Genomic DNA, 23,821 nt, shown 5'->3' on the forward strand with positions numbered 1-23,821 from the left:
CACAGTAACAGTAGTTCCCGCAGCAGGGAGGAGGGTGCTTACAGAGCTGCCTTTTTTAGAAGTCCAGATTGGAGGTCAACACAAGTGGCACCTTTTTGTGCATCACAGCAGCAGAGAGAAGCCTAATCCTCCTTTTAAATTCTGAAATTGGTTGCAGTGAGTTCTTGCAAAACTACTGTGATGGCAAGACAGTGCTATAGCATTAAGCCACACTATGGAGGGCATCACTATCGTATTTTGGTGACTGCATCTTTACAGATACAGTGGGAGGTAGAAAGAACAAGATAATGCTTTTCTAAAGCAATCTTTGGCAAGGGCTAAGGCATTTCCCTTAGGTTGCTATATCTCTGTAAGCAACACTAAGAACAGAATAAATGAGCGCCTGCTTTTTTGTTATTTTGTCTGCTTAATACTCCCTTTCTCTTGTAGCCATGCAGGAGGGGAAAGATAAAACACCGTAACTTCATCCCCCTGCCTAAATGGTCTAATTTATGTTTGTCTATCATCAGCTGTGTTTTTTTTTTTAAATACTGATTTTATGTAGGTGGTTATAAAGTGCTTCGCAGTTTCTTCTAGTTTTAAAACAGCCCCTTTGACCCCAATGGCCCTAGAGAGGGCCATTATGTTTTTAGAAAGTCATAGACACAATTTTAACCATTATCTTTTTCATTACCTTTTCAGTTCATGGTAACATCACTTTTGTAAGTATGATAGGGCTGACCTGCCATTGAACTTAACTTCTAAACCTACTGTATTTACTTTGTATTATTACCCAAGGCAAAAATGGTTCTAATTTCGAGAGAGACTAATTAGAAAAACACTTCAATGACTTTTCCTTGTAAACTGGTGCATATGTGCTATCTAGTGGCCCTACTGAGAATTACAGTGTTGCTCTAGGAAATCGCTTGTTTTGACTCATACGAATACTAGAAATCAGCATTCTGATTTTTAATTCCTGCCTTTTTTTGCTCCCCTACCCCTTTATTTTTTCTTACAGGTTGTCTGGCGAAAGCTGGGTGATGCTGCAAGTTCCAAACCCTCCATCAGGCAACATCTTTCGGGAAACCAGTTCAAAGGTCCATTGTAGGAATATCGTCCGTAGACTGGAAGTGACTCCATGAAGACTAAAAGAGAGAGAGTTACTGTTTGTGGCTACCTGTTTTGGGAGATTGGGGGGAGGGAGTTGTTTTTTTCAGGCTTTTTCCTATTTTTGCTTTTTTGTAACTGTCAATAGTGTAAATATGGCAGCTAAAAGCCTGATTTCAGGCTGTGGTGCTCTGGAACCAACGTTTGATGGGTAACCATTCAGTAATGCCAGACTTGCATCATTTGTATTGTAGTTCAAACCTGCTTTGTTGTATGGTCTGTTTGTAGAATTAACTTGAGAGAATTTCTAAGAAGAACAAGAAGAAACCTTAACCTGCGGAGAAGTCACAGTTTGTATTGCTTCTGTCCACCTGCTTGTTAACTGATTCATAACTAGGCTAGCGGCTCCAGGCAGCACGATTTTGGAACCTTCCAGGGAAACAGCAATTTGGATTCATTGGTTTACAGGCTGCCAATTTCCTAAGCTGCTACTTTTTTTTTTTTTTTTTTTTTTTTGAGGTCCTTATTTTGGGGAATGACATATGACTGTTTTCACAAGGCGCTGTGTAAAACACTGAGCGGAGGGATTAAACACTTTTACCGCTTCGTACTTTGTACTGTGGTACTCATCTCACAAGCATACAGAAAAGCTTGAGACTCCATATGAGCTGTTAATGACTGATTTTCCATGAACAAATGACACTTAAATTTCAGTAGTCATAATGTGAATGAAGTCACTTAGCCAGACACCAGTATTCCCTACAAATACAGCAATGCTGTTCCTGTAAAGCTTTTATTAATTCAGCAGAAACAGCCATCCTAGCAGCACTTAAGGCTTTCACAGTATCTTCAACAGCAGCTCATCTTTCACATACGGAAGATTTGGGTATTTTTTTAAAATGTTTTTGCTGGAACCCTCACTTATATTGGTTACTGTGTAAGGTAACCAAACAACAACCTCGCAGAGCTGAATAAAAACTGGATTATTAACATCGGCTGTCGGGTAAGATTACTTGCTGCTATTGAAGCTTTATTTTTGTTAATAAACCAAAACAAGTGCGTTTTTCCTTCTTCAAATGGTTGTACATAAAAACAATGGGACTTACTTATATTTTGTTAGTGTGGCGTAGCTGCTTGTATAGGTGTAGTAAGAATTTGACACCCTTTCTTTTCCAATTTGTCATAGCAACTGGCCCTGTATTTCAGTAGACGTTCCTCCCCATCTTTTCCCAATAGTCCAAGGAAGCTGGGTGTTGTTATTAAACGCATTGGTGTTAAATAATGTTAAAGACTAGCATGTGTAAAGATCAACATCTCCTCTTCAAAAGTTGCATTGTCTTAGTGATTAGTTTGAAGATTTAATGACTTCAAACCTAACCACTTTCTTTTTATTCTCTGTAAGAAACAGTTGGTTGAATTAGCTGGACAGGGTCTTGCTGCTAAAAAAAATTTGTTCAACTAGCTGAATTCTTGACTGCTGTTATTACATTGATAAGGAGCACCAACAAAAAAACAAGGAACTAGTGCTTGCAAGTAATAAAACTCTAACATGCAGTGTCAAAGCCTGGTCTATAGCCAATAAAAATATAAGGAATATAACCAAAATACATATTAACCAGTAAGTGTAAGAACCACTTCATTATAGGGTGTAGAAACAAAAACATATGTGTCAAGATGAGTAGTTTATTTAAAAAAGAAGAAATCAAGAAGATACTCTGCCCAACTCAACCCAGCCACTCACCGTAACTTACTTCTTACTATTGCTGAGTGAGCAGATAGAGAGCTGGCTAACTGTAACTCTAGGAAGTATTTGCATCCAGTGTAAGTCTGGAAAAATCAATTCTAGAATATGACTGTCTCTGTAGAAGATTCCTGATTTCCTCCCCTTTGTTTTGTTTTGCCTATTTTTTTATTGCCCTCCAGTTTCTACTAGCCCTTGATTATTTTTTTTCCTCCTGTACGATTTATACCCTGCGATTTTCATATCAGAAAAGGTGACTTTTGCCCCTTCCAGAGAAAGGCAAATCAGACACATCATTCTTTAACATCTAATGTTTAACAGAGGATTTCTTTAATCTATCTGCTCATTAGCCCATTTTAATTTTGATGGTAACTAATCTCTGGATTAAGACAGAGAATTTAAGCATGTTGGGAGCCAGGTTAATTTATGCCAGTGAGTTTTAACTAAAGTAATGTAAACATTACCAACACTTGTAGAAAGTAACTGTGTTGATGACATGCTTATTATTTTAGGAGTATATTAGACTAGCAGGTCCTCTCAACCAGATGAGCTATGCTAATCAGACTATTAGTCTCACCATTAAGCTCTCAAACAAACATAGCCGTTACAAAACTTCTCTCAAAATCTATTTGGTGACATTAGGCAAATTCTGTTTCATTCTACCTGCAGATCTCACCTACAAGGGATGTAGTGCTGTAATCAAGGTCCAGTAGGTTTATAAATCCTAAAAAGCCAATTTACAGGGCAGCCAGTTAGTTCAGTTGAATAACCTTTATATTTGTAGGGTATAATCTGTATTTTTTAATGATTTTATTTGGCAGAATAAGCCTTAGAGGCAAGGTGTGCATTTTTGATTTAACAGAAGAACATAACAGTGCTGTATATGTTGTTTTTTCTTTTCTTTCTTTCTTTTTTTTTTAAGGCTTGCTACTCTTCATACCTAGCTCCATTTGAACTAAAAGGTGTCTTCCTGGAGGAAAATGACACTCAATGACTTTACAGGATGACTTGGGTGCTAGATTTTCAGTTGTCTAAAAAGAAGTTTTATATGCATATTTAAATTCACTTAACTATGTGCTAAGTCTTCAGTGAAAACTACCTGAGGAGCTTTGGACATTAAGTTGGAGGGGAGCATCCCTTGAAACAGTGGCCATTAAATTGATATAGCTGGGGGCAATTGCCCAAGTTAATTTTCTCAAGATTGAAGCCCTGGGTTCTGCCACCCTATGGCAAAGGAAACATCCACTAACCCCAAACAGACCTTGCTCCTTTAGGGAAAGCAGAATCACATCCTCGACATTTTTTTGGAGTGACTGAACAGTATTTCCATAACCAGCTTCAGTTGGCTCTTTGCACCTTGATAAGTCTGCTGAGCACAACTTGTTTGAAAATGGCACATTTTTATCCAAATATTAAGATATAATAAAAAAAGAAAAAAAAATCAGTGTTAAAGTGACCTTTTATCTTTTTAGAAACTGTGGGGGAAGAGTACTACTGATCTTTTTCAAAGTGCATGACTGTAAAGTGATAAAATTGTATATTTTTCATAATGTGGGGAAAGTCTATCTGTGCTGCTTTGGAAATCAGTTTGAAGTTTGATTTCTGTTAAACCTGTGATATTACAGCCCTGCTATATTTTCTGTATATGATTTACRAAGAACTGGAAAAGTTAGCACCTACTGTTGTGTATATAGCAAAATTCTTTAGATCTTAGCACACATTTTTACCTATTATTGAACCACTCTGGCTTTTGGGGGGGGGGGAATAATAGTACAGATTTTTTTGATAATGTGTGTAAAACATTCATTTGAAATATTTTAGTAAAAATGAAGTAAGAGATTGATTGTGATAGTGTATACTTTTAGTTGAATAAAATGAAATTACATTCTTTTTAAATAAACTGCTCAATAAGGTTTGGAAGACCACTGCTGAAATATCTTGTAATGTACCACAGCTATGAATTCTGAACTAGTATGAAAAACTTGGAAATCCGCTAAATTCAGAACCAATTTTATTTGAGTAGGTGTGAATGAAGTAGTCCCATTTATAACCAGAATGTAAATCACAGTAGGTTTTTACATTCAGACTTTCACACTTAGAAAATATATATATTATGTACAGGAATCTGCAAATAGGTGTAAACATACAATACTTTAAGATACCAGTACATTCCAAAACAAAAATATCAGCAAGGCAAACACCTCAAAATGATTTCAGTCATCTAGCATTCAGAATTTCTTTTAAATAAAGTAGCTTTGATGCTTGACATCAAGTGTTGTTTTGATTGTTAACGAAAATTAAGCTTCTTACCGTAGATGAGATTTCATGGTATCTGGTTGTTTTGATGCTCAAAAATAGGCACTGATTTTCTAGAAGGAAATTTACTTCTTACTGATATAATTGAGCCAATATGGCTGGTTAACATTTTTGCTAGTACAAAGTAATCCAGTGCTGGAATAACTTCAGACAATTTAGACTTCAGTCAAACGTATAAAGTTAGAATAGATACTGCAAAGCTAATTAAAATCTAGAAGCCTATATAACTCACCATAAACAATACTGCAAACAGATCAGCTACGTTTCCATTTCATGGTCTCATTTCTTCATCTAAATTATACAAATTATCCTCCTCTTCATCTTACAATGTAGTTTTTGGCTCACTACTTCTGCCTATTCAACATGAAAGGATATCATGCAAAAGTTACCTCATGCTATCTCATCCATGTAGCACGTCCAAGTCCTGCTACAGGTGGCATACCAGGTGGTGGAATTGGAGGTGGTACAGGTGGCTGTCCACCTGGGGGAACGGTAGGTGGGGGATAACTAGCTGGTGGCATTCCCAGCCCTGGAGGTGGATGAGGTGGTACTGCATGAGTTGGAGGCAGTCTTGGAGGTGGGAAGTTAGGATTGTATGTAGGTGGAGGAGGATAGCCAGGAGTAGGAGGTGGGATATTGGGTGGAGGGAATGAAGTGGGGGGTGGAGGAGGAACCGGTGGTGGAGGGTTGGGAGGATAGACATGTGGATGATATGGTAGGTGAGTTGGTGGTCCATAGGCCGGTGGCAAAGCTCCATATGTTGGTCCTTCTGTTTTCATCATTGACTGAAGACTTTGATAACCCTCCCCTGACATGTAAGAATTTGTAGTAGACATCCCTGTAATATAACTAGTTGGGGGTGGGGGTGGGGGCCGATGTGGCAGAGGTGGAGGTTGATGTACGGGGGCAGGATGAGCAGGGGGAGGAATCTGGACCTTTGGCATATCTACTGAGTCCACGGTAGTAGTTTGCTCTGCTTCTCCCATTGAAACTGAAGTTGTCAAAGGAGGCTTGCGCTCTGGAACACACAGAAGAAGTTTTATTTTTCTGAAGGTGGTAGCAACAGCATCTAAACACTCTTTTAATTTTCCTCCAATAAACGCATCAAAAGAGCACGTCACAATTCTCTAAGTCTCTGTATGCCACATAGTATCCAGTCAGGTCTTACTACATCACTAGAAAATTACTAAGCTATAGACCAAAGCTCCAAGGTCAGCTTCCCATTTTAAAATTTAAACCCATTACTGATTTTCTTACAACTTAAGTATTGTTCTACAATCAGCAGAAATTAGCAAACTGGATGGACAGAATCACAGCTAGCGTATTTTAAGAAGTCATAGGACCCAAGATACTCCAACTCTTATGACTAGTGTTTCAATCTTGTGCAGTCCATGCCTGCCTTCCATCTCTTTTATAGTCCAGAAGGTGGCCCAGGATTAGTCACTGCACTTCACTTGTCTCAAATGTTTCAAAATACTGTATGAGAATATGGGCCAAAGTCTCAAGTCATTAACGTTCAGCTTTGAATTTGTTTATCAAAAACAGGGCTGGGAGGGTAATGACACACTTGAGGATGAAGAAAGAAATTGGTATCGATTACTTGGGACACAAAATATGACCAGCTTTGATCCACCAACTAATTTCAGGGAGTTCAGTATATGACAGCCTAGGGAAATTCATAAAAAGATCAGAATTTTACAGAATTGTATGCAGCCATATCCAAGAGGAACGTGCATTAAGCTGTCTTCTCTAGATAATAAGGGAAACTCGTTACCTGCATGTCTAGGATTTACTTTATATAAACAGTCATAGTTTTAACAGCAAAACTGCTCCCTAGAACAATTACATAATTGGATTACGCAAGGTGGGTATGCTGGCTGTGGTACCTACAATTTGTAGCTCAAACTATAACAGGTAATTTGCTCATTGCCAAAATCTTCCTGAATATAAGATAAGCATTCAAGATTTATTAACTGAAGAAACGATGAGCATTATCTCAAAACAAACCCCAAAACCAAAACTCACGCATCTTCATTCTTAATTGGATTTCAACAAACGGGGAAAAAAAAMCAGTCTTATTATATTTCAGATCACTGTTTCTAGCCCTTGTTATTCCCTGTTAGAAGCTGTCGTCTTGCAGCTACATTATGAAGCATGCTCTATAAAATATTTATGTCGTATCTAAGGGTCAGTGGAAGGACAACTAATGTGTCAAAATGCTGGAAGCACATTTTTATAACAGTAAAATTTATTTTGCAAAAACAAGGCACATATGAAGTGTTAAAAGTTTTCTAGCAGATGAAAGCCCTCGTTTGGGACATAGCCAAGATAAAGCATACCCTTTTTGTTTAGAAGGGCCAAACACCTGCAGAGTTTCTATAATAAAGATGTAACATGCAGGACTTCAATAAGACAGTTAGAAGCTACTGTGACAATAACATAGCATCCTTTTAAGAACACAAGTCTCTTTTTGCCTGCTAACCACAGTTAGTTTATTTTTCTAGGCCTTTAATAGTCAGCTTTATTTTGCTTTTTTCTACCTCTATATGCTCATTTCCATCATAGCTTTTTGTTTGTCATTTGGAAGAAGTGTGCTACAAAGATAAAATACCCTCCAAAGCTTATCTACCTAGTACTTTCATAGGCCAAGCTGATTAATCAAGCAAACAGTCCYTTCCTTCACACCACTACCACCATCTGAATGAAAAACAAAGCAGTAAACTGTTAAGAGAAGTAGTGTTCAAGAAAAGACTTACCTGGAGGTGGATGTGCAGGAGGTATCGGTGGATGCGAAGTTTCAATTTTAGGAATTTTAGATGGTGGTGGTGGTTCTGAAAAACATTTGGAAGTTCCTAATTTGCTACTGCATTGTAATATGTTTGAACCAAGTTCATCTCCAGTCTCACACTAGCTATGCAAAGTGCAATGGACACCCTATATACCAGGCATGTTTAATAAATTAACTAGAATCAAGACCTTTGTATAAATAAAATGGCATCAAGTATCACACACCCGTCTGCCAGAAGAATGTAGGCCTACATATTCAAGCTATGTATTTTATAAGTAGAGATAAATTGATCTGCACATTCATACTGTTACTGGGACAACACATGTAGTTAGCAGAAAATGGAACTTGTAAACAGCTGAAGTTAAGTTTCAGGAGAAGCTGAACTCCCATGCCCTGCTAGGGGAATATGTGTCTAGATACCAAACAGAGAACAGAAATTGCACAGGAGAGAGATGGGAGAAGGGACAGCTCTTTTGAATCTCTCTGCAGAGCTAGAGAGAGAGAGCAGTGTCAAAGTTACTAAGGAAAGGTTACAGACAAAGAAAAAAACTCCGCCATGCCAAAAGAATTAGATGTGATCACTGCAGTGAAGTATTTAAGGTACACTGTATATTAATATAAAATGGTTTTACTAGCAGCCATGCCAACAATTGATTACTTATGTCACTAACTACTAATATACGTATTAGTCCAGATATTCAATGACATGGCACCTTCAGCAGTATCAACATCTCACAGCCTACTGGAGGACTGCTCTAAATGATGCATCAAGTTCTAAGATGAGATACCACTGGTTTAGCAAGACAGCTGCTGAACAGACTGTATTAAGGGACTCTTAGGGAACAGCTGTATTACATTTTTTATTAGTATTGCAGTTAGGAACATTATAAATAGTTACAGTATGTATTTAATAATGCAGTATTGGTATCAAACAGTTTGGATGACCCATGCCTGCAAGCAGACTAGCTAAGCACACATCAGCAAGTGACTCACTCTGGCCAAAAGAACAATTTTTCTTACATAAAATGAAAGGAATCATTAGGAAATACTGACATACCTGTTGTCTTTGTTTCTTCTTTGGGAGATACAGCCTGTTAAAAATAAATAAATAATAATAATAATAAAAAAACAAGACAACATGACAGCCACTGCAAAATACAAAGTATTTCAAAACTGTAACAAGAAAACCAAGTAGGAAACAACTTTGGCCTGTTGAAGATTTTTTGTACAGATCTGACTAAACCAGAACCAGTTTCCAACTCAATCCTCCTCCCTCCCCAAAGGGGGAGACACAAACCCTTCATCTGTTTTTAGGAGGGGGCAATTAATGCTCAACAATACAATACTGAACAAACCAACAAAATCACATAGAGAGCCTAGCTTAAGAGGAAAAATGAAGAAACTGAGAAAAAATACAGATATTTTTAAATATAATACTTCTGCTGTTCTCATTGTTGAGTTTTACATCTCATTTAATTTATTTATAAATCTACGGCAGATACATCATGGTCCAGTAAATTGCTCACTGAGCTGAGAGTGAGACTTGCCCTCTGTTCCTGATTCTGCTGCTGACCTGCCATTTGACCTTTGTTAAAACCACCCTCAGCCTTTATGCTTTATTTAACAGGAAGATAGTGAAAGCACCGTTCAGCGTAAAGCATTTCAGAAGCCTTCAGATGGAAAGCACTGTATAAAAGCCAAATACTATACCAGAAAATATTTATGCACACTGAGCAAAACCCACAAAACTTCACATCACCCTCCTGATTACATGGGGTTTGTTTTGTTTTGTTTTCAAACAGTCACAGACAAGGGAGTATGAGAAGTCTTTCCCAGCTTGTTTACTCCAACCAAGATGGCTAGTTCATGGTCTTGGAGAAAAGCAGAAAACTTTTCAGAAATTTTCCAGTACAGTAAGCTCAGTTACAAATGTATTTAATGATAAGAGTCAAGGAGACACAAAGCCTCTCAGCCTTCTGAAGAGTGTTTTTTTTTTTTAAGTTAGTATTTACCTCCAATTATTTTACCTCCACAAACTGTTGATCAGTTCACATCACTTTAGCTTCTGCACCAGGAACTGACTGACATTTCACTCAAATTTGAACAATGAATTTTCATCTATTGAGTATTCCCAAAATTTTTGCTGTCCAATGTAAAGCTACTCAATGCCTGCCTCATTCTTGCATTCCTTAGATAGTCATTTCAATCCTTCTCCCATCACCTTCCTGTTTGTTTTTTCCCCCCTAAGGATTGTCTTAATTTTTCCATCCAAACACACACACTTTTCATGATGGCTATGCAGCCTCATTTGCTGCCCTCATTTTATTCAGGCTCTCTTTTTCTGATTTTCCAAAACTAACTTACTTGTTGGTAAGGCTATGCACAAATATTAAATCTCGCCTGCACTTTCAAACAGAAACAAGGTCTCCACTATGTACTTTCAGAACTTCCCAAAATCACTTATTTTGTGCAGTCAAGTGTTTATATCAAGTGGCAGGCAATTCAGTTATTGTTTGTTTGTTTACAGGGAGCAGTGTTCAGAAAGTAATGTCAACGAGGTACACTATTAATACAGAACAAGCAACTGCAGCCAAATGAGAGACAGCTTATGCAACAGGAAAACAAGAATCAGTTAAAGTCACGCTTATGCTAAAGAACAAAGAATCAAGAACAACTCTAAAGCCTATCAAAATATAAAGCACTGCTCTAAATGCTGCAGTTGCTAAACATTTTTCCTCTATTAAATTTTACATGGTCATTTTAGCCTTCAAGAGATGACTTAAAATCATCACATTTTCTTTTCCTCATGGTTTGTGCTGTTCTCCTACAACACCTCTCCTACTGAGTCACCTTTTGCTTATATATAATTATTATATACACTTAATGTATACATTAAGTATTATATACACTTAATGTAGATGTCTAGATAGTATCCACACTTATCTAACTTTTCTTTCTAGTTCCTCAATTATTAGGTAATGGACTTCAATTTCAACAAAAGTTCCCTAGAGAGTCTGAATAGAGGTGATTGTTAAAGCACAAATAGATTCTATTTATGCAAAAGGCATAGAATGAAATAGTAGTACTGTGAAGGTAGAATTTCAGAACACTCAAACAGATGTACACATACAAAAAAGTCAAATTATTTATGGTTTCTGATGTGCCAAACTGTCATAGGCATATTTGTTCAAAACAAATAAGAAAAGAGTTCCCTGCCCTACAGATCTGACGACCCAAACAGAATTTGTGCCAAAGGTGGAGTTAGAAAGATGTTACCTACAAAGAGCTCTCCCAATTGCCAAGCTACATAATACATTTTATCAGCTTTCTATCCTGAACAACTCTAAACTTGTTCAGTGTAAGAACTGCACATTTGGTGCAATTTTTTTCTCTAGCAGTAGGCTATATCTTGTATAAAGAGACCAAAGTTTTAGAGACTTTCACTTTCCTATTTTTGGGAGGCTGCTATTAGGAAGATGCTGCTCTCTCGCTATCCCATTCCAGTGCATTTTTTGCTTCTTTTTCTGTGTCTTTTTCTTGCCATCTCTCCTCTAGTTTGGGCATATGTTAATTACAACACGACAGAACATAAACTGTATGAACTTTATTTCCTAAATAGCCTTATTCTAAAGAGCTTACTTTTGAAAACATTCTTCCCACTAAGTAGATGTGTGAACATTTAGGTAACACTTTTTGGGGTATCTCAGAAGTGAAATAAAAACAGAAAATGTAGATAAACGTTCAAAAGCTTCATTTGGACTCGATGACTGCAGTTAAGCACACAGAGTACTCGAGATATTATCTAACTGCCAACACACTTTCTTAATTTCAGTTATTAGGTAATAATATAGACCAAAAATGAGGCTTGAATGTATTTTGCATTTGTAAGCTTCTATTGTTATTAGATTATTTCAGAAAACTCCTCCTAACCACAAGCTCCAGAATTTTGACACACTTTTTAAAAGTCACCTTTCTCATATGTTTGTAATCAAAGGCCAAAAAAATCAAATAGTGTTTTCATCAGCTTGTACATCTTGCTATATTCAAGTATGGCAGTTAAAAACAAACATCGTACATAAATCTGACAAGGCACAAGAGATTTCCTAAATCAAGCCTGCTCAATAGTGAAAAAAAAATTGACAGCACAGAACCATGAACAGAGTTGAAACCTTAAGAGTTTGTGCTCACTAGCAAGTCTGTTCACTGGGTTTGCCTCGGGTGGGATGAGCATGCAATATGCCAAAACTGTCGAGACTGTTCTATGCTTACATACCTGCCATACAATCAATGGAAATCTGCCACACAAAATTATTTATTGGTCTCGTTTTTAAAGGAAACCACAAGTTTGCTGCACAGTGCAGCCTTTAAATCAAAGAGACATCAGATCAGCATGAAAATAAAATTTAAGTTCACTAAACTTACTGCTGGTCTTTTCATCTGTCTAGGAGGACTTGACTGGGGAGAGGGCTTTTTTGATTGTTGTGCTTGCGTTTGCTGCTGCTGCTGCTGCTGTTGTTGTTGTGCTGACTGCTGTGACTCCTTTTGCTGCTGAGTCTGCGACTGCTCCGAACCCTGGGATTGCTGTGATTGCTGCACTGTAGGTGCCTGGGGTGCAGACTGAAGAGATGGTGGCTGCTGCAGCTGGTGAGGAGTATGATGAGGCATCTGCTGCTTCCCTTGTGAGTACAGATCCAGAATTTGGTGACAGATGTCTAAAAAAGAAAGCTCAAAGATTATACATCTCTAATGTACAAGTGCACATTCAATACCTAGCAGTCAAACTTTGTACTTCAAAAAAAAAAAAATCCATTGAAAATTTACTACATTTTTTTTTAAAAAAAGATTATTTTTCAATTTACTTTTGTAAGTTCTTTCTGCCTATGTTGAATATATAGATGTATATACAAACTCTCCACATGAACAAGAATAAAGTGTCTCGGTACTAATACACTGTATGTCATTGCATACAGTAAGTTTGGAGAGCTAATTAACAGCAATATAGTATGTAAATGAGACAGTAAATGTTAAAAATATATGTCTAATTAGGTCAGTCAAAGTTTCAGAAGCAACTAAATAAAGAAATCAAAACTACTACTAAATCTTTATTCCAACACATTGGGAACAAGAAGTCTGTCAGATATCATGTAAGACCAACTGATTACGAGGTCCAAGAGCAGCACTCAAGGAGGACAAAACCTTTAAAGGAAAGCTGAGTTCTTTGCATCTGCATTCACTGAATGCTGCAGCAGAAAATGGAGAGATAACCACGCTACAACCTTCTTTGGCAGGGGTTCAGCAGAAGATCTGTCTTAAATCGAAGCAACCCTGAAAGAGGCTACAATACAAATACAGCACATAACCACTTATTAAAAAAAAGAATAAAATCACCAGAACTGGATGCTATTCACCGAGACGCTATTCACCTGAGTTCTAAAAGAAACCAAAGGATAAATATCTGAATTATGAACAGCAACACATGTCCTTTCACTTAAAACTCCCTTAGGATCCAAGATCAGAGAGACAAGCATGACATCCATTTTAAAGATGGCTTATAAAGCAGTTTACAGAATTATAGATGACATCTGTACCATGTAAGTAAGTACAAATTGTAATAAAGACAAATTAGTAGCCACCTAACTACAATTTACTTAATGAGAGTCAGGAGAGGTCCTGCTTTATGAACTTCCTGGAGTTCTCTGAAAAGGATAACAAGCACATAAATGAATAACCCATAAATGAGTAATCCAGCTGATGTAGACCTCCTAGATTTTCAAAGCAATTGACATAATCCTTCAAATATTTCTAAGAACACTAAGCAGCACCAGAATAGGAGCAAAGGGCTTAGCTAATAAACTGATTTAAAGAAAGGAATAGCATTTCAGTAAGTGATCAACTCTTGCAACATAAAAGAATCCAAGCTCTGTATGGTCTGCGTTGGGATCTTTGCTATCTTAAATTAGTTAGAAAAGGAGTGACCAAGGAGGTGACAAAATTTATAAGTGATGCAAAGTTATTTCAACTATGATGACAGCAGACAGTGAAAAACTAGGTCTGAATTCCTTTGCTGTGATCGGGCAATAAAGTTGCAGATGTAATTCAGTGCAGAAACATGCAAAGTAGGCACGTGGGGAAAATAAACCTACCTTTATATATGAAATAACAGACTTTGAGCTGGTCACTATATTCAAAAGCAAGAGTTTAGACTTAAAAGAGACAGTTCAGTGAAAACATTGGCTCAGGGACCCACAACGTCAAAAAACAAATCAAATCACGAAAGACAAGAAAAGAAGTAGAGAACAAGCAGAAGACATTCTACCACCAAACAGGTACATGGTACTGTACAAACCCATGGTTCATCCACACATTGGAACCAAAACCACGTATATATAGTATTCCTCATTGGAAAGGGACAAGAAATAGAACTGGAAGAGTTCAGATGGCCAACACAAATGTTCAAAGGTAAGGAAGGTTTTCCATGTAAGTAACACTCAAAAAGCTGGAATTCTTCAGACATAAACTGCTTAGTGGATATGATGGATGCCTGCAAAATCAGGAACAGCATGGGGAACGTGAATAGGGATAGAGTATTTCAGTACAAGAACAAAGGGCCATGAAATAAAGCTAGTAGGAGTCAGGTTAAAAACAGAGAGAAGGTGATTCTTAATGAAGCAAGGTAACAGACTTAAAGAACTCGCTGACAAAAATGTTATGCAGGCATAAGAGTTTACTGGCATTTAGGAGGACACAGGACAAGTACTTGGAAGAGAGATCTACTGCAGGCTACTAACTACTTGTTGGTTTAATAGCTGTATCAGGATCAGGCTCACAAAACCATCCAGACTGGATACTGAAACTGTATTAGGGGAACTATCAAAAATGTTCTTCCTTCAGTATCTACTTTGGCCAGTACTGGAAATGAAGTAGATGAGACTCTTGGTCTCAGTCTCATCAATAGCCAATCTTATGACACAATTTTACGAGCAACTAGCATCTAATTATTTGTGTCACAGGATCATTAATCCTTAAATTCAGGACTGTCAAAAGCCAACTGGTGGACTTTGAAGATCAAGGCACAAGAAAAATTCCTGTGTCCCTCTGCAGAATCTTATGGTGTATGAAATTTGAAACAGTTGTGGTAAGAAGATTGTCTTCTTGTTTTAGTCAATTCTGACAGAAGGATAAATTCTAAAATACAGTGTGTTCCTCCATTCAGAAAAACAATAGTCTGTGCAGGAAAAATCCCACTAGCTACCCTAAAAGAAAATCTGATGGATGAATTTACACCTTTCAGAAAACACAAAGGGAACAACATCAAGATTTTGTAATGATGAAAAAGATCCAAAATGTATACACTATTAGAAACCACAGAATCTATTTCCCAGTCCTAGCACAGCATAAGACATGAACTCCTATTGCAGCCCTAGTATAACTTTTAAGGAGGTTGATCGTCAGTGAGAAAACCACTGGAAGCTAGGCTTCATTATTTCCAGCACATAACTAGCTAGGCTATAAACTAAATTAGTAAAACAAATATTGACCAAAAGACTAATCTTGACAATCAAACATGCTTCCAAACTAAGCCAGTCTAAAGTGTTTAATTATGAATCTGGATAAGGTATATAGCATATATATTCGGAGCTGCACACACTACATATGATTATTTTTGACTCAGATGCAGAGAAAAAGCAGTTTGAATTTACCTATGACGTGGATCACATGGTCAAATGAAAAGTTCATTTGTTGTAGAAAGTTTTCCCCATACCTTCCAGAACATCAACAGGAACGTCTTGGACAAATTGTTCCCACCATCGTCTGTACATTGGTTTTGATGTCCATTCTTGTATTTCAAACTTGCACAAACGGCCTGCTAAGTACATTACTGCAACAGCTATGATTTCTGGTTCCCACTGAAGCGATAGCGTAGTGCAGAGGCTAAAAGATATTAAAAACAAAAGAAAATGACAGACCTAAAGATAATTCTGATTTTCAAAGTACAAAATTTTAATGTATGATAGCTATAACTTACGAGGGATAAACTATGCCTACAATTTAAGTGGAGAAAACTAGGAATAGCCTTGTTACATAAAACAATTTACAAAACTAAACTGTTTTGGACTACTACTATTAAACAAGATAATTTTAAACACATAATACAGGAAGCACTTGCCTACAGCAGTAACACATATGTGGAATTTTAAAATAGGAAACCTTAACACCACACAAGTGTGAAAGAAAGGGAAAAGACAACACAATATTCCAAGCATGGGTAGCTACATTCCACTATGGTCTTCTCAGTGACACTAACTAAATATATTATTCATTTTCTTTGATACTGAAGTGTGCTGCCAGTGTATTTCATTGATTAGAGAATGACACTCATATTTGAATTTGAGTTTTCAAGTATTCAAGCGTTCCTCAATAAATATAGACGAATAACTAACAAAATAGAACAGCCAACAGGAATTTGTGAAGCAACTTGTCCAGCTCTAAGTTTTAGATCAAGCTGTAAAAAGGTTCTCTTTGAACATTTTGCAGGTATAATTTTTGTTAACCTTAACGCTACAAAGTAGTTGATATTATTGGTATTAAATATACTCATGCCATACTCCTAATTTAAATTACAAATCTGTTTTTCTTTTTGTGGCCACTTAGCTCTTCTGTAGATTCCGTAATATAAGGTCTGCTTAAACAATCCTCCTATTAAAGTAATTTCATATCCAGCTAGACAGTTAAGTTTGTGCCAATTTACTGATGATTTCATTACTATGTCCTTAAATGCACCAAACAGTAGGCTGTGCAGTGGTTTAAATCAATATTCTCCTTCAGTGGGCTACAGATAACTCAAGGCAAAAGAGATGATCCAATATTGGATCAATGAACCAGTAGGCATCAGTAAAAGCATAAGAAATAGCTCTTAAAACACTGATTTATTGTAACTATTACCTTTGTGATATTTACTTGAGAATGTACTACAGTTGCATAAGAACAAAACTCACTGTTCTAAGGGCCTGCTGTGCAAAGTATGGGATTATTTTTCCAGGATCCTGGAAAACAAATACACTTCTAATATGGTGCCTATTAAGCAAGCACAAAACAGCCTTTCAAGAATAGAGAGAAATGCTATTTGAAACAATCACTCTAGCTTCATATTAGTGTTTTCCTGAAATGCATTTTCTTGAATTAATTATTAAACACCACATAATTCCAAGTACAGTAGTGTCCAAAGTTTGATGGATACTATTTTAAAATACATTAGGAAAATCTTTCTGTAAGAGCCACATCATACATTTTTCGTCCTACGCACCACCATTGCTAAGAGACAGAATCTGAAGTATACAWTTACTGGTAAGCAAACATGCTAAAAAACCTTTTGCTCAAACTAATTAGGGCAGGTTACATGGTATCATCTATCATGCAATCCAATAATCTATTTGGGTTACATCTACGGATTGAGAATTTGGACCCACTTTGGTCTATTTAAAGTTAGGCCAATGAATAAAAATGCACCTCTTTTTTAAAATAGTGTTCTACTGAAGGCTTCACATTTCTGAAGAGTATGGCCACTTCAATATTTTCTTGAGAACTTGCTACAGAAAGGAATAACCACACTTAACTGCCATTGGTAAATTAACTTGCCTAGCTCTGTAGAATTCAGCTCTGTCTTGGCAGAACTGAAGTGTATGAAGTTCTTTTTAAAAATGTCACTATACATGCAAAAATGATTCTGCATGCACTCACATCAATTGATGCAATTCTTGTATCAGTATTATGAGTTTGTCATTCAAGAAACTGTAAATCTACCTCTAAAAAACGTATTTCCACTAAGCTTAATAGCTTATTATTGTTAAAATATCCCATTCTATTTTTTCAAAATTGACCAATGTGACAGAATTGAAAACAACACTATTTATAACCAAGAATTTATGACAATGAACTACATGGTATCTTGCAGTAATTTCTTTTCTCAGAATGAGGAACATGTCCTGGGCTGGGCAAGAAGCCAATTTCTATCTTGAAGATCTAAAATGTGGTTAGGTCTTTTCAAACAATTTTTTTTTTTAGCATAAGCATTAAATCTTCCCACAAAATGTCATAGGTCTTTGGAGCCTACTCCTTCTGTACTCATCCTGCTCAATGAAATACCATGCTGAAAATTGAAATGAAAACTGAAAAACACCTATATCAAGAAATATACCAGCTGTCTTTACTATTTGCAGAAACATAACGAGCATTTCTCAAAGAAATATCTGAACCCAAAATAAGCTAACAACAGTAACTATTTCACTGTCGGAAGCTGCTGCCAGAAATATCTTACCTGTCATTCACAAACGTCCATGCCATCTGAACCAGTTTCTGAATTTTATTTTTGTCTCCTGAAAAATAATTACAAAAAGTAACGTTATTAGAAAGGACAAACAGTTTGGAAGAAAGTGCCTCCCCACTACTATTGTTAATTAGCGTCACAGATTAAGAATGAGTGGTACTTGCTCACCCTGTAATATTTTACCTTTGAGTTGTTTGGCATACTTGAGAAGGAACTGGTATGGATGTTCCACTTGCAAATCAAACTTTATTGTTTGTAGTAATATTCTTTCAAGGACCATCACTTCTTCCTAGAGAATGTAACAAAGTAACCACAATATTTCTCCTACTTTCACTCAAATATTTTATGCTGGTATAAATTATGACTATAAAGCATCTCCAGACAAACATGTCTGTTTTTGCTGAATTAAAGGTATTCCTCCAAAGGGGGGGGGGGGGACAAACAAAAAAAACCTTTTCCAACTTAAAAATTATTTTAATCACACATATTTTTTCTTCCCCTTTTTTCTTTTCTTTTTTTGTGGGGCAAGGAAGTGGTTTTTAAAGCTCCTTTTTCTCCACAGAGTAAAGAGCTGAAACAGATACAGCACAGAAACACCAAATGTAGAAAAACAAGGTAAAAAGGAAGTTGCATTTCTCTCAGCGGTTTCACATTTTTCTGCCATTTATAATTAAAAAAAAAATTGAGAGAAGCATAGCTTTGCCAAGTCAAATATTCTAAACAGGAAACCTCCTAATACTTCGAGATGTAGTTCTCATACCTAATTTAAGATTTGCTATTAATTATTTTGTTATACCACATTACGAATCTGTCAAATGTGATTTACGTCTTGATGACATTTGTAGCTCTTGACCAATTTGACTGGCTCACTTTTACACCCCCCCCCCCCAAGAAAATAAAGAATCTGCAAAATGAAATGAAATCCTTTTATGCTGCCATTTGCCCCAGTGGGCTTCCAAAACTACTTGTATTAGCAAGAAGTATTTTCACAGTCGCATGCTAAACACGTAATTGGAACAACTGAAATTCAGTCAGTGCTCTAATGAGTGTGTGTCACTTTGCTGAAATGCAATGGGACGAAATGAAATTTCAACATTAGTATCTTCACCTTTGGATCATCTCCAAACTGTCCAAACTGTACATCATTTAGTAAGCTACGGGCTGTTTTGATTATATCTTTACATTTTTTAGGTGTTTCTTCAACTTTTCCTGCCAGGAAGAGACAACAGGCTCCTGTCACCTGAAAAAGAAAGTGCTTTCATGAAGTTGTCTGCATTTACAAGACTACAGAGTATTGCATATATAAAAGCACTGTCAGCTTCTGTTAACAGATCCCCTGAAGTTTCTCAGGAAAGATTTAATAAGTTCATTAACTTCTAACCTAATTATATTGAAAATTTAAGCTTTTACTTCTTAAAGTAAACACAGAACTTCGATAACCGTCCATTATACACAGTTTTATTTCATGGTTGGAAATCCAAAGCAGAATTTGTCTTGCTAGAGTATCACCTGTCAAGAAGATAGTAATTAAACGCTTTGTAAAATTTTCTTTCAGCCATACAGCAATAACAGAAAAAACTATAGCTGTTACTCTTTCTAAAGAGTATCATCATCATGGTATAACTGCAATATCAATACAAATATGTTTCTAAGCATAAATGAAAATGTGTAAACAAGCAGAACAGTATGTTTTAAGCTCAGATTATTTACATAAAATACTTTTCATTGAATGGAAAATATTGTATTTACTGGAGCTGTAAAATCATGTACTTAAAGGATAATACTTATTCATTTCTAAAGCTATAGTACAAATACAGAAGTTAAACATTCTCCAAGGCGCATTTTTTTCTATCATTGCTCTGTGATTCACAATACTGTAATATTAAAGAAGTAGACATTGCTTGTTTTCAGTGACGCTACGAATAAGAGTTGTGCCTAGTTGCAGTGCCAAGTAACTTGTTAGAAATTTAAATAGTCTGTACTTAGCAAAACTACAGTATTAAGTAATCAATATTGTAAATACTTACATATCTGGGGAACTGTTTGAAGGAATGAAACATATAAAATCGATGAAAATAAATTATTCCAGTTGCTAAAGTATCATAGTGTCTGTGGCATAGGTTAAGGATTTTCGAACACGTAAACGGCATAAAACATTCAAAACCAAACACGCACAAAAGAAAAGACGCATTCTGTGGTATCATGTAACTCAACTGTCCATTCAGTGACCAGTTAAAAAGCTCCGCAAGTAAACTAGAGGTTTTAGAAGCAAGCCTTAAAAAAAAAAAAAAAAGAAAAGAAAAGAAAAAAGCGTCAATAGTACTACATGAACATCACGACTCGGCCCAAATGCAGTTGACATCTGAAGTCTCTATTGGACACGTGCAAAGTCGTGATCACGTATATCTAACAGAGGGGTCCATGCATAGCCATCCACATGATAAATTTCATATCTGCCTCAGAAAAGGCCCCAAAAGTGGTAGGTACACAAAGGAACAGAAGAATTATCACCTCACATTTAAGTGTGTGAGTGTGGAGAGAAGTTAAGTCATTATCTACAAATATAAATGCAAATACAAACTACATGTGCTCTCTACTCTTTCCTTTATAAGGAAAAGTTAAATTTCATCATTCTCAGGTTTTATTAAACAAAAAAGTGTAAAAAGAAGTACCAAGAATGTAGGAACCAAGAAATTCAAGTGGCAGTCTAAAACAGACAGACAGTGGGGAGAAATTACTAGCATATACAAAATTGTAAACTCCACCTTAAACAAAAATGGGGAGAGGGACAGAATTTATAAGCCTCAGAGGCAAAATACATAGAAAAAGTACAAAATTCAAAATTTAAGAAGTTCTGTAAATTCATGCAATAAGAGATCAAGTCATGCATAACTGGAAAGTATATACTACCTTCCCTCTCTGTTGCCACAAGTTCAGTTGAAACCTTGATTATTCAAGAAATGGATAAAAACTATGTAGAAACATGCTACATCAAAAGGCAGTTAACCTCAAGAGATCTTTGATTACTGACAAAGTAGCATCTGAACGACTAAACACATAAAGATATTTCCCATATGTTTTATTTTTAAAACCCCAATTCATAAAGACGTTTTATACCACCACGAATTTAAAGGATACAGTCCTAAACGTGTTCCTACATCAAATATGAATCTGGCCCCCTCCCTGCGGTATCTTGCCTCAGTAGCTGGATCAAGCCCTTCTAGCTGTGAAGGTGTATGTGCCAAATCTTTCTTATCCCAATACCAGCATGGCTTTGTATGGTCCAGGTTTGCCAAGTTTACAGAAGGACTGGAATTTTCTTTGTTCTCCTTCATTTATTAAAATAGWATTGTTCTTCCTTGGTAAGTTTTCAAAAAGAGGTGTTCAGGTAGTAGTATCTTCGGAACCTTTAAAAAAGAAAAGTACATCTTTAAAAATACCAGGAAAGAAACTTTTATTCCTATGCTAAAAGATGAGCAAACTTTGGCCATATATTTAAAGTTCAACTCAGAGAACAAAGCTTATCACTGATAGTAACTATTTAATAAAGAAATCAAAAAGTACACTATCAAAAATGTTCAATAACTAAGAAACCTATCCATTAGGTTTGGCTGAATGGCAAATTAAACACCCAGTTGATCTTTCAGATATTCCTGAGATAGAGGCAATCATTTGCCATAAAGCTTTGTAAATTGTGTCTGTGTATTATTTAAAGGGAGAAAAAAGTAAAAAGTTAGTGATTAGATGCTAAGATTAAAACAAGTAATGTGAGTCTGTATGTACTGTGCCATCTAAAACCACCCCTAAAACAAGGCAATGATTACACTCAATTAGTATGTTATTTTCCTGTTAACTTGTATTTTGCAAATCTACATTGACAGCATATAGTTCCACAGACAATCTTCTGGTGTTTGGGTTAAGACCGATCCATTATTACTTTAAAATGAGAATGAAGACTGCCTTAGCACCTTTATCTATTTCAGGCTAGAAAATCGGGATAAGATTGTATTACTGTAATTCAATAAACTATAGATACTATGCACAAACGACTGCAGTCACCTCCTGTAGTGAATGGTAACTAACAGATGATATAACTTAYTGCACTAAGCGTAACAGTCAGAGAAGGACCAAATGTAAAGCTGTTAAAATTAAGCTAAGCTTAGTTTTCCAGATGTTTTCTTCTTGGAAGAAAAAYTACATAAGCAGTCAGAATACCTGTGCCTACAAGGAGTGCCTTTCTCTAATTTCAGAAATTTCATTTTTTCAGAACAAAGCAAACCATCTTTGCTGCATATTCACACTGGGGGAACCTTTGCTGTTAAAGGTACTAGTGATACTAGTGACAAGCCAATCCAGTATCTGTCACAAATAAGCGAACGGTTACTTGAAACCAGCTCTACAGTCAGAAAAACAGCTCAATGGCACTACCATGCACTCTCACAATTACCAAGAAATTATTATTTTTACAGGTCTTATAGATAACTTTCTTTATATTTTCATGCTTAAAGTTTTAAACTTTTAAGCAGTTTAAAGCTCAACTAACATTAAAACTCCCTTTCTGATAAGCAATGAGAGAGTTGCTTCTATGCACAGCAAAAGCACTCCCRAATGCAAAACTATATATATAAAAAAAGAAAAAAACTAACACCCCTTAAAATGCCTTCAAGGCAATCACCTGAAACTCTCCAATCAAAACCCCAATAATCATAAACAAACTAAGAAAGCTTCTGGAATTCTTTTAATCATCTCATAAATACTGCAAAGAAATATTTTTTTCCCTTTTTGAACAAACTAGCTGACGAAGTCCGACCGCGGCAGCCCCAGGCCGGGTGCGGGCAGCCCCTCCCGGCCCCCCGGTAAYCAACCCCTCCCGCCGCAGACGAGGCCTCCGGTGCCCGGGCGGGCGTTCGCTCCCCGCCCCCGCCAGTCACTGCAGCCTCCCCGCTCTTTTTGGCTTCTCCTCCTCCCCCCGCGCCAGCCTCCCGAGGCCGCGGCCCGGGGAAGGCGGGCCGCCCCGGTGCCCCCACCCCGTAACGCACTCACAGGCCGCGCACGGGAGAGGAAACACCACGGGAGCGCAGAGCCACTAACGACAGCGCGGCCCCCGCGCGCTGCGCGCCGCCATCTTCCGAATCAGGCCAGGCCGTCCTCTGCGTCATCACGCTCGCGTCACGCGGGCGTGCCGCGCCAGCCGCGAGCCGCCGCCGCCGCCGCCGCCGCCTAACAGCCAATGAGAACCCCGCAGCTCCTGCAGCCAATCCGTCCCCTTCAGCGTCTGCTAAACTCGAGGTCCGGCACGCGACGTGCATCCGTGGCCTTAGGGACTGACCAATCAGAAAGCACGAGCGAGAAGATTGCAAGCGGCGCAAGCCAGTAAGAAGCCGGAGGCGCGGATTAAATTGCAGCCAATGGGGGAGTGGCTCTGCCCTTGTCCTACACCGGTGGCGAAGGGGTGGTCGCTGGGGATTGGCCGCTACGGGTCCCGGAGGGGGCGGGGCCTTTCGTGTCGGCGCGGCTGGGCCAATGGCGGCGGCGGGGCGGGGCCGGGCGCGGGGCTCGGGCGAGC

General features: G+C 37.4%; 2 protein-coding genes across 5 annotated transcripts in view; one reads left to right on the plus strand and one right to left on the minus strand.

Moving 5' to 3' along the window:
• Nucleotides 1-4,827, plus strand: part of CCDC85C (coiled-coil domain containing 85C) — a 116,918-nt gene extending 112,091 nt beyond the window's left edge. For all 3 annotated transcript variants that reach the window (XM_085317468.1, XM_085317466.1, XM_085317467.1), the window contains one exon: nucleotides 998-4,827. In XM_085317468.1, the coding sequence (XP_085173594.1) occupies nucleotides 998-1,087 (90 nt within the window). In that variant the 3' untranslated portion in view covers nucleotides 1,088-4,827. The remainder of the gene's footprint in view (nucleotides 1-997) is intronic.
• CCNK (cyclin K) lies at nucleotides 4,822-23,445 on the minus strand. Of its 2 annotated transcripts, none has more exons than XM_085317463.1 (11): nucleotides 23,299-23,445; nucleotides 21,394-21,662; nucleotides 20,283-20,364; nucleotides 19,364-19,495; nucleotides 18,424-18,544; nucleotides 18,247-18,304; nucleotides 15,694-15,863; nucleotides 12,354-12,643; nucleotides 8,989-9,022; nucleotides 7,900-7,974; nucleotides 4,822-6,161 (listed from the first exon to the last, which is right to left on the minus strand). In XM_085317463.1, the coding sequence occupies exons 2-11, from the start codon at nucleotides 21,588-21,590 to the stop codon at nucleotides 5,539-5,541; spliced, it is 1,782 nt and encodes a 593-aa protein (XP_085173589.1). In that variant the 5' UTR covers nucleotides 21,591-21,662; nucleotides 23,299-23,445; the 3' UTR covers nucleotides 4,822-5,538. The 2 variants fall into 2 exon arrangements, with proteins under 2 accessions (XP_085173589.1, XP_085173591.1); XM_085317465.1 differs by having other exon boundaries at nucleotides 18,439-18,544; nucleotides 23,299-23,443.
• Between the last annotated feature and the right edge of the window lie 376 nt (nucleotides 23,446-23,821).

The sequence above is a fragment of the Rhea americana genome, unplaced genomic scaffold (assembly GCF_003343005.1).
Source record: "Rhea americana isolate MKP2758 unplaced genomic scaffold, rheAme1 scaffold_5, whole genome shotgun sequence".
Classification (NCBI taxonomy): Eukaryota; Metazoa; Chordata; class Aves; order Rheiformes; family Rheidae; genus Rhea; species Rhea americana.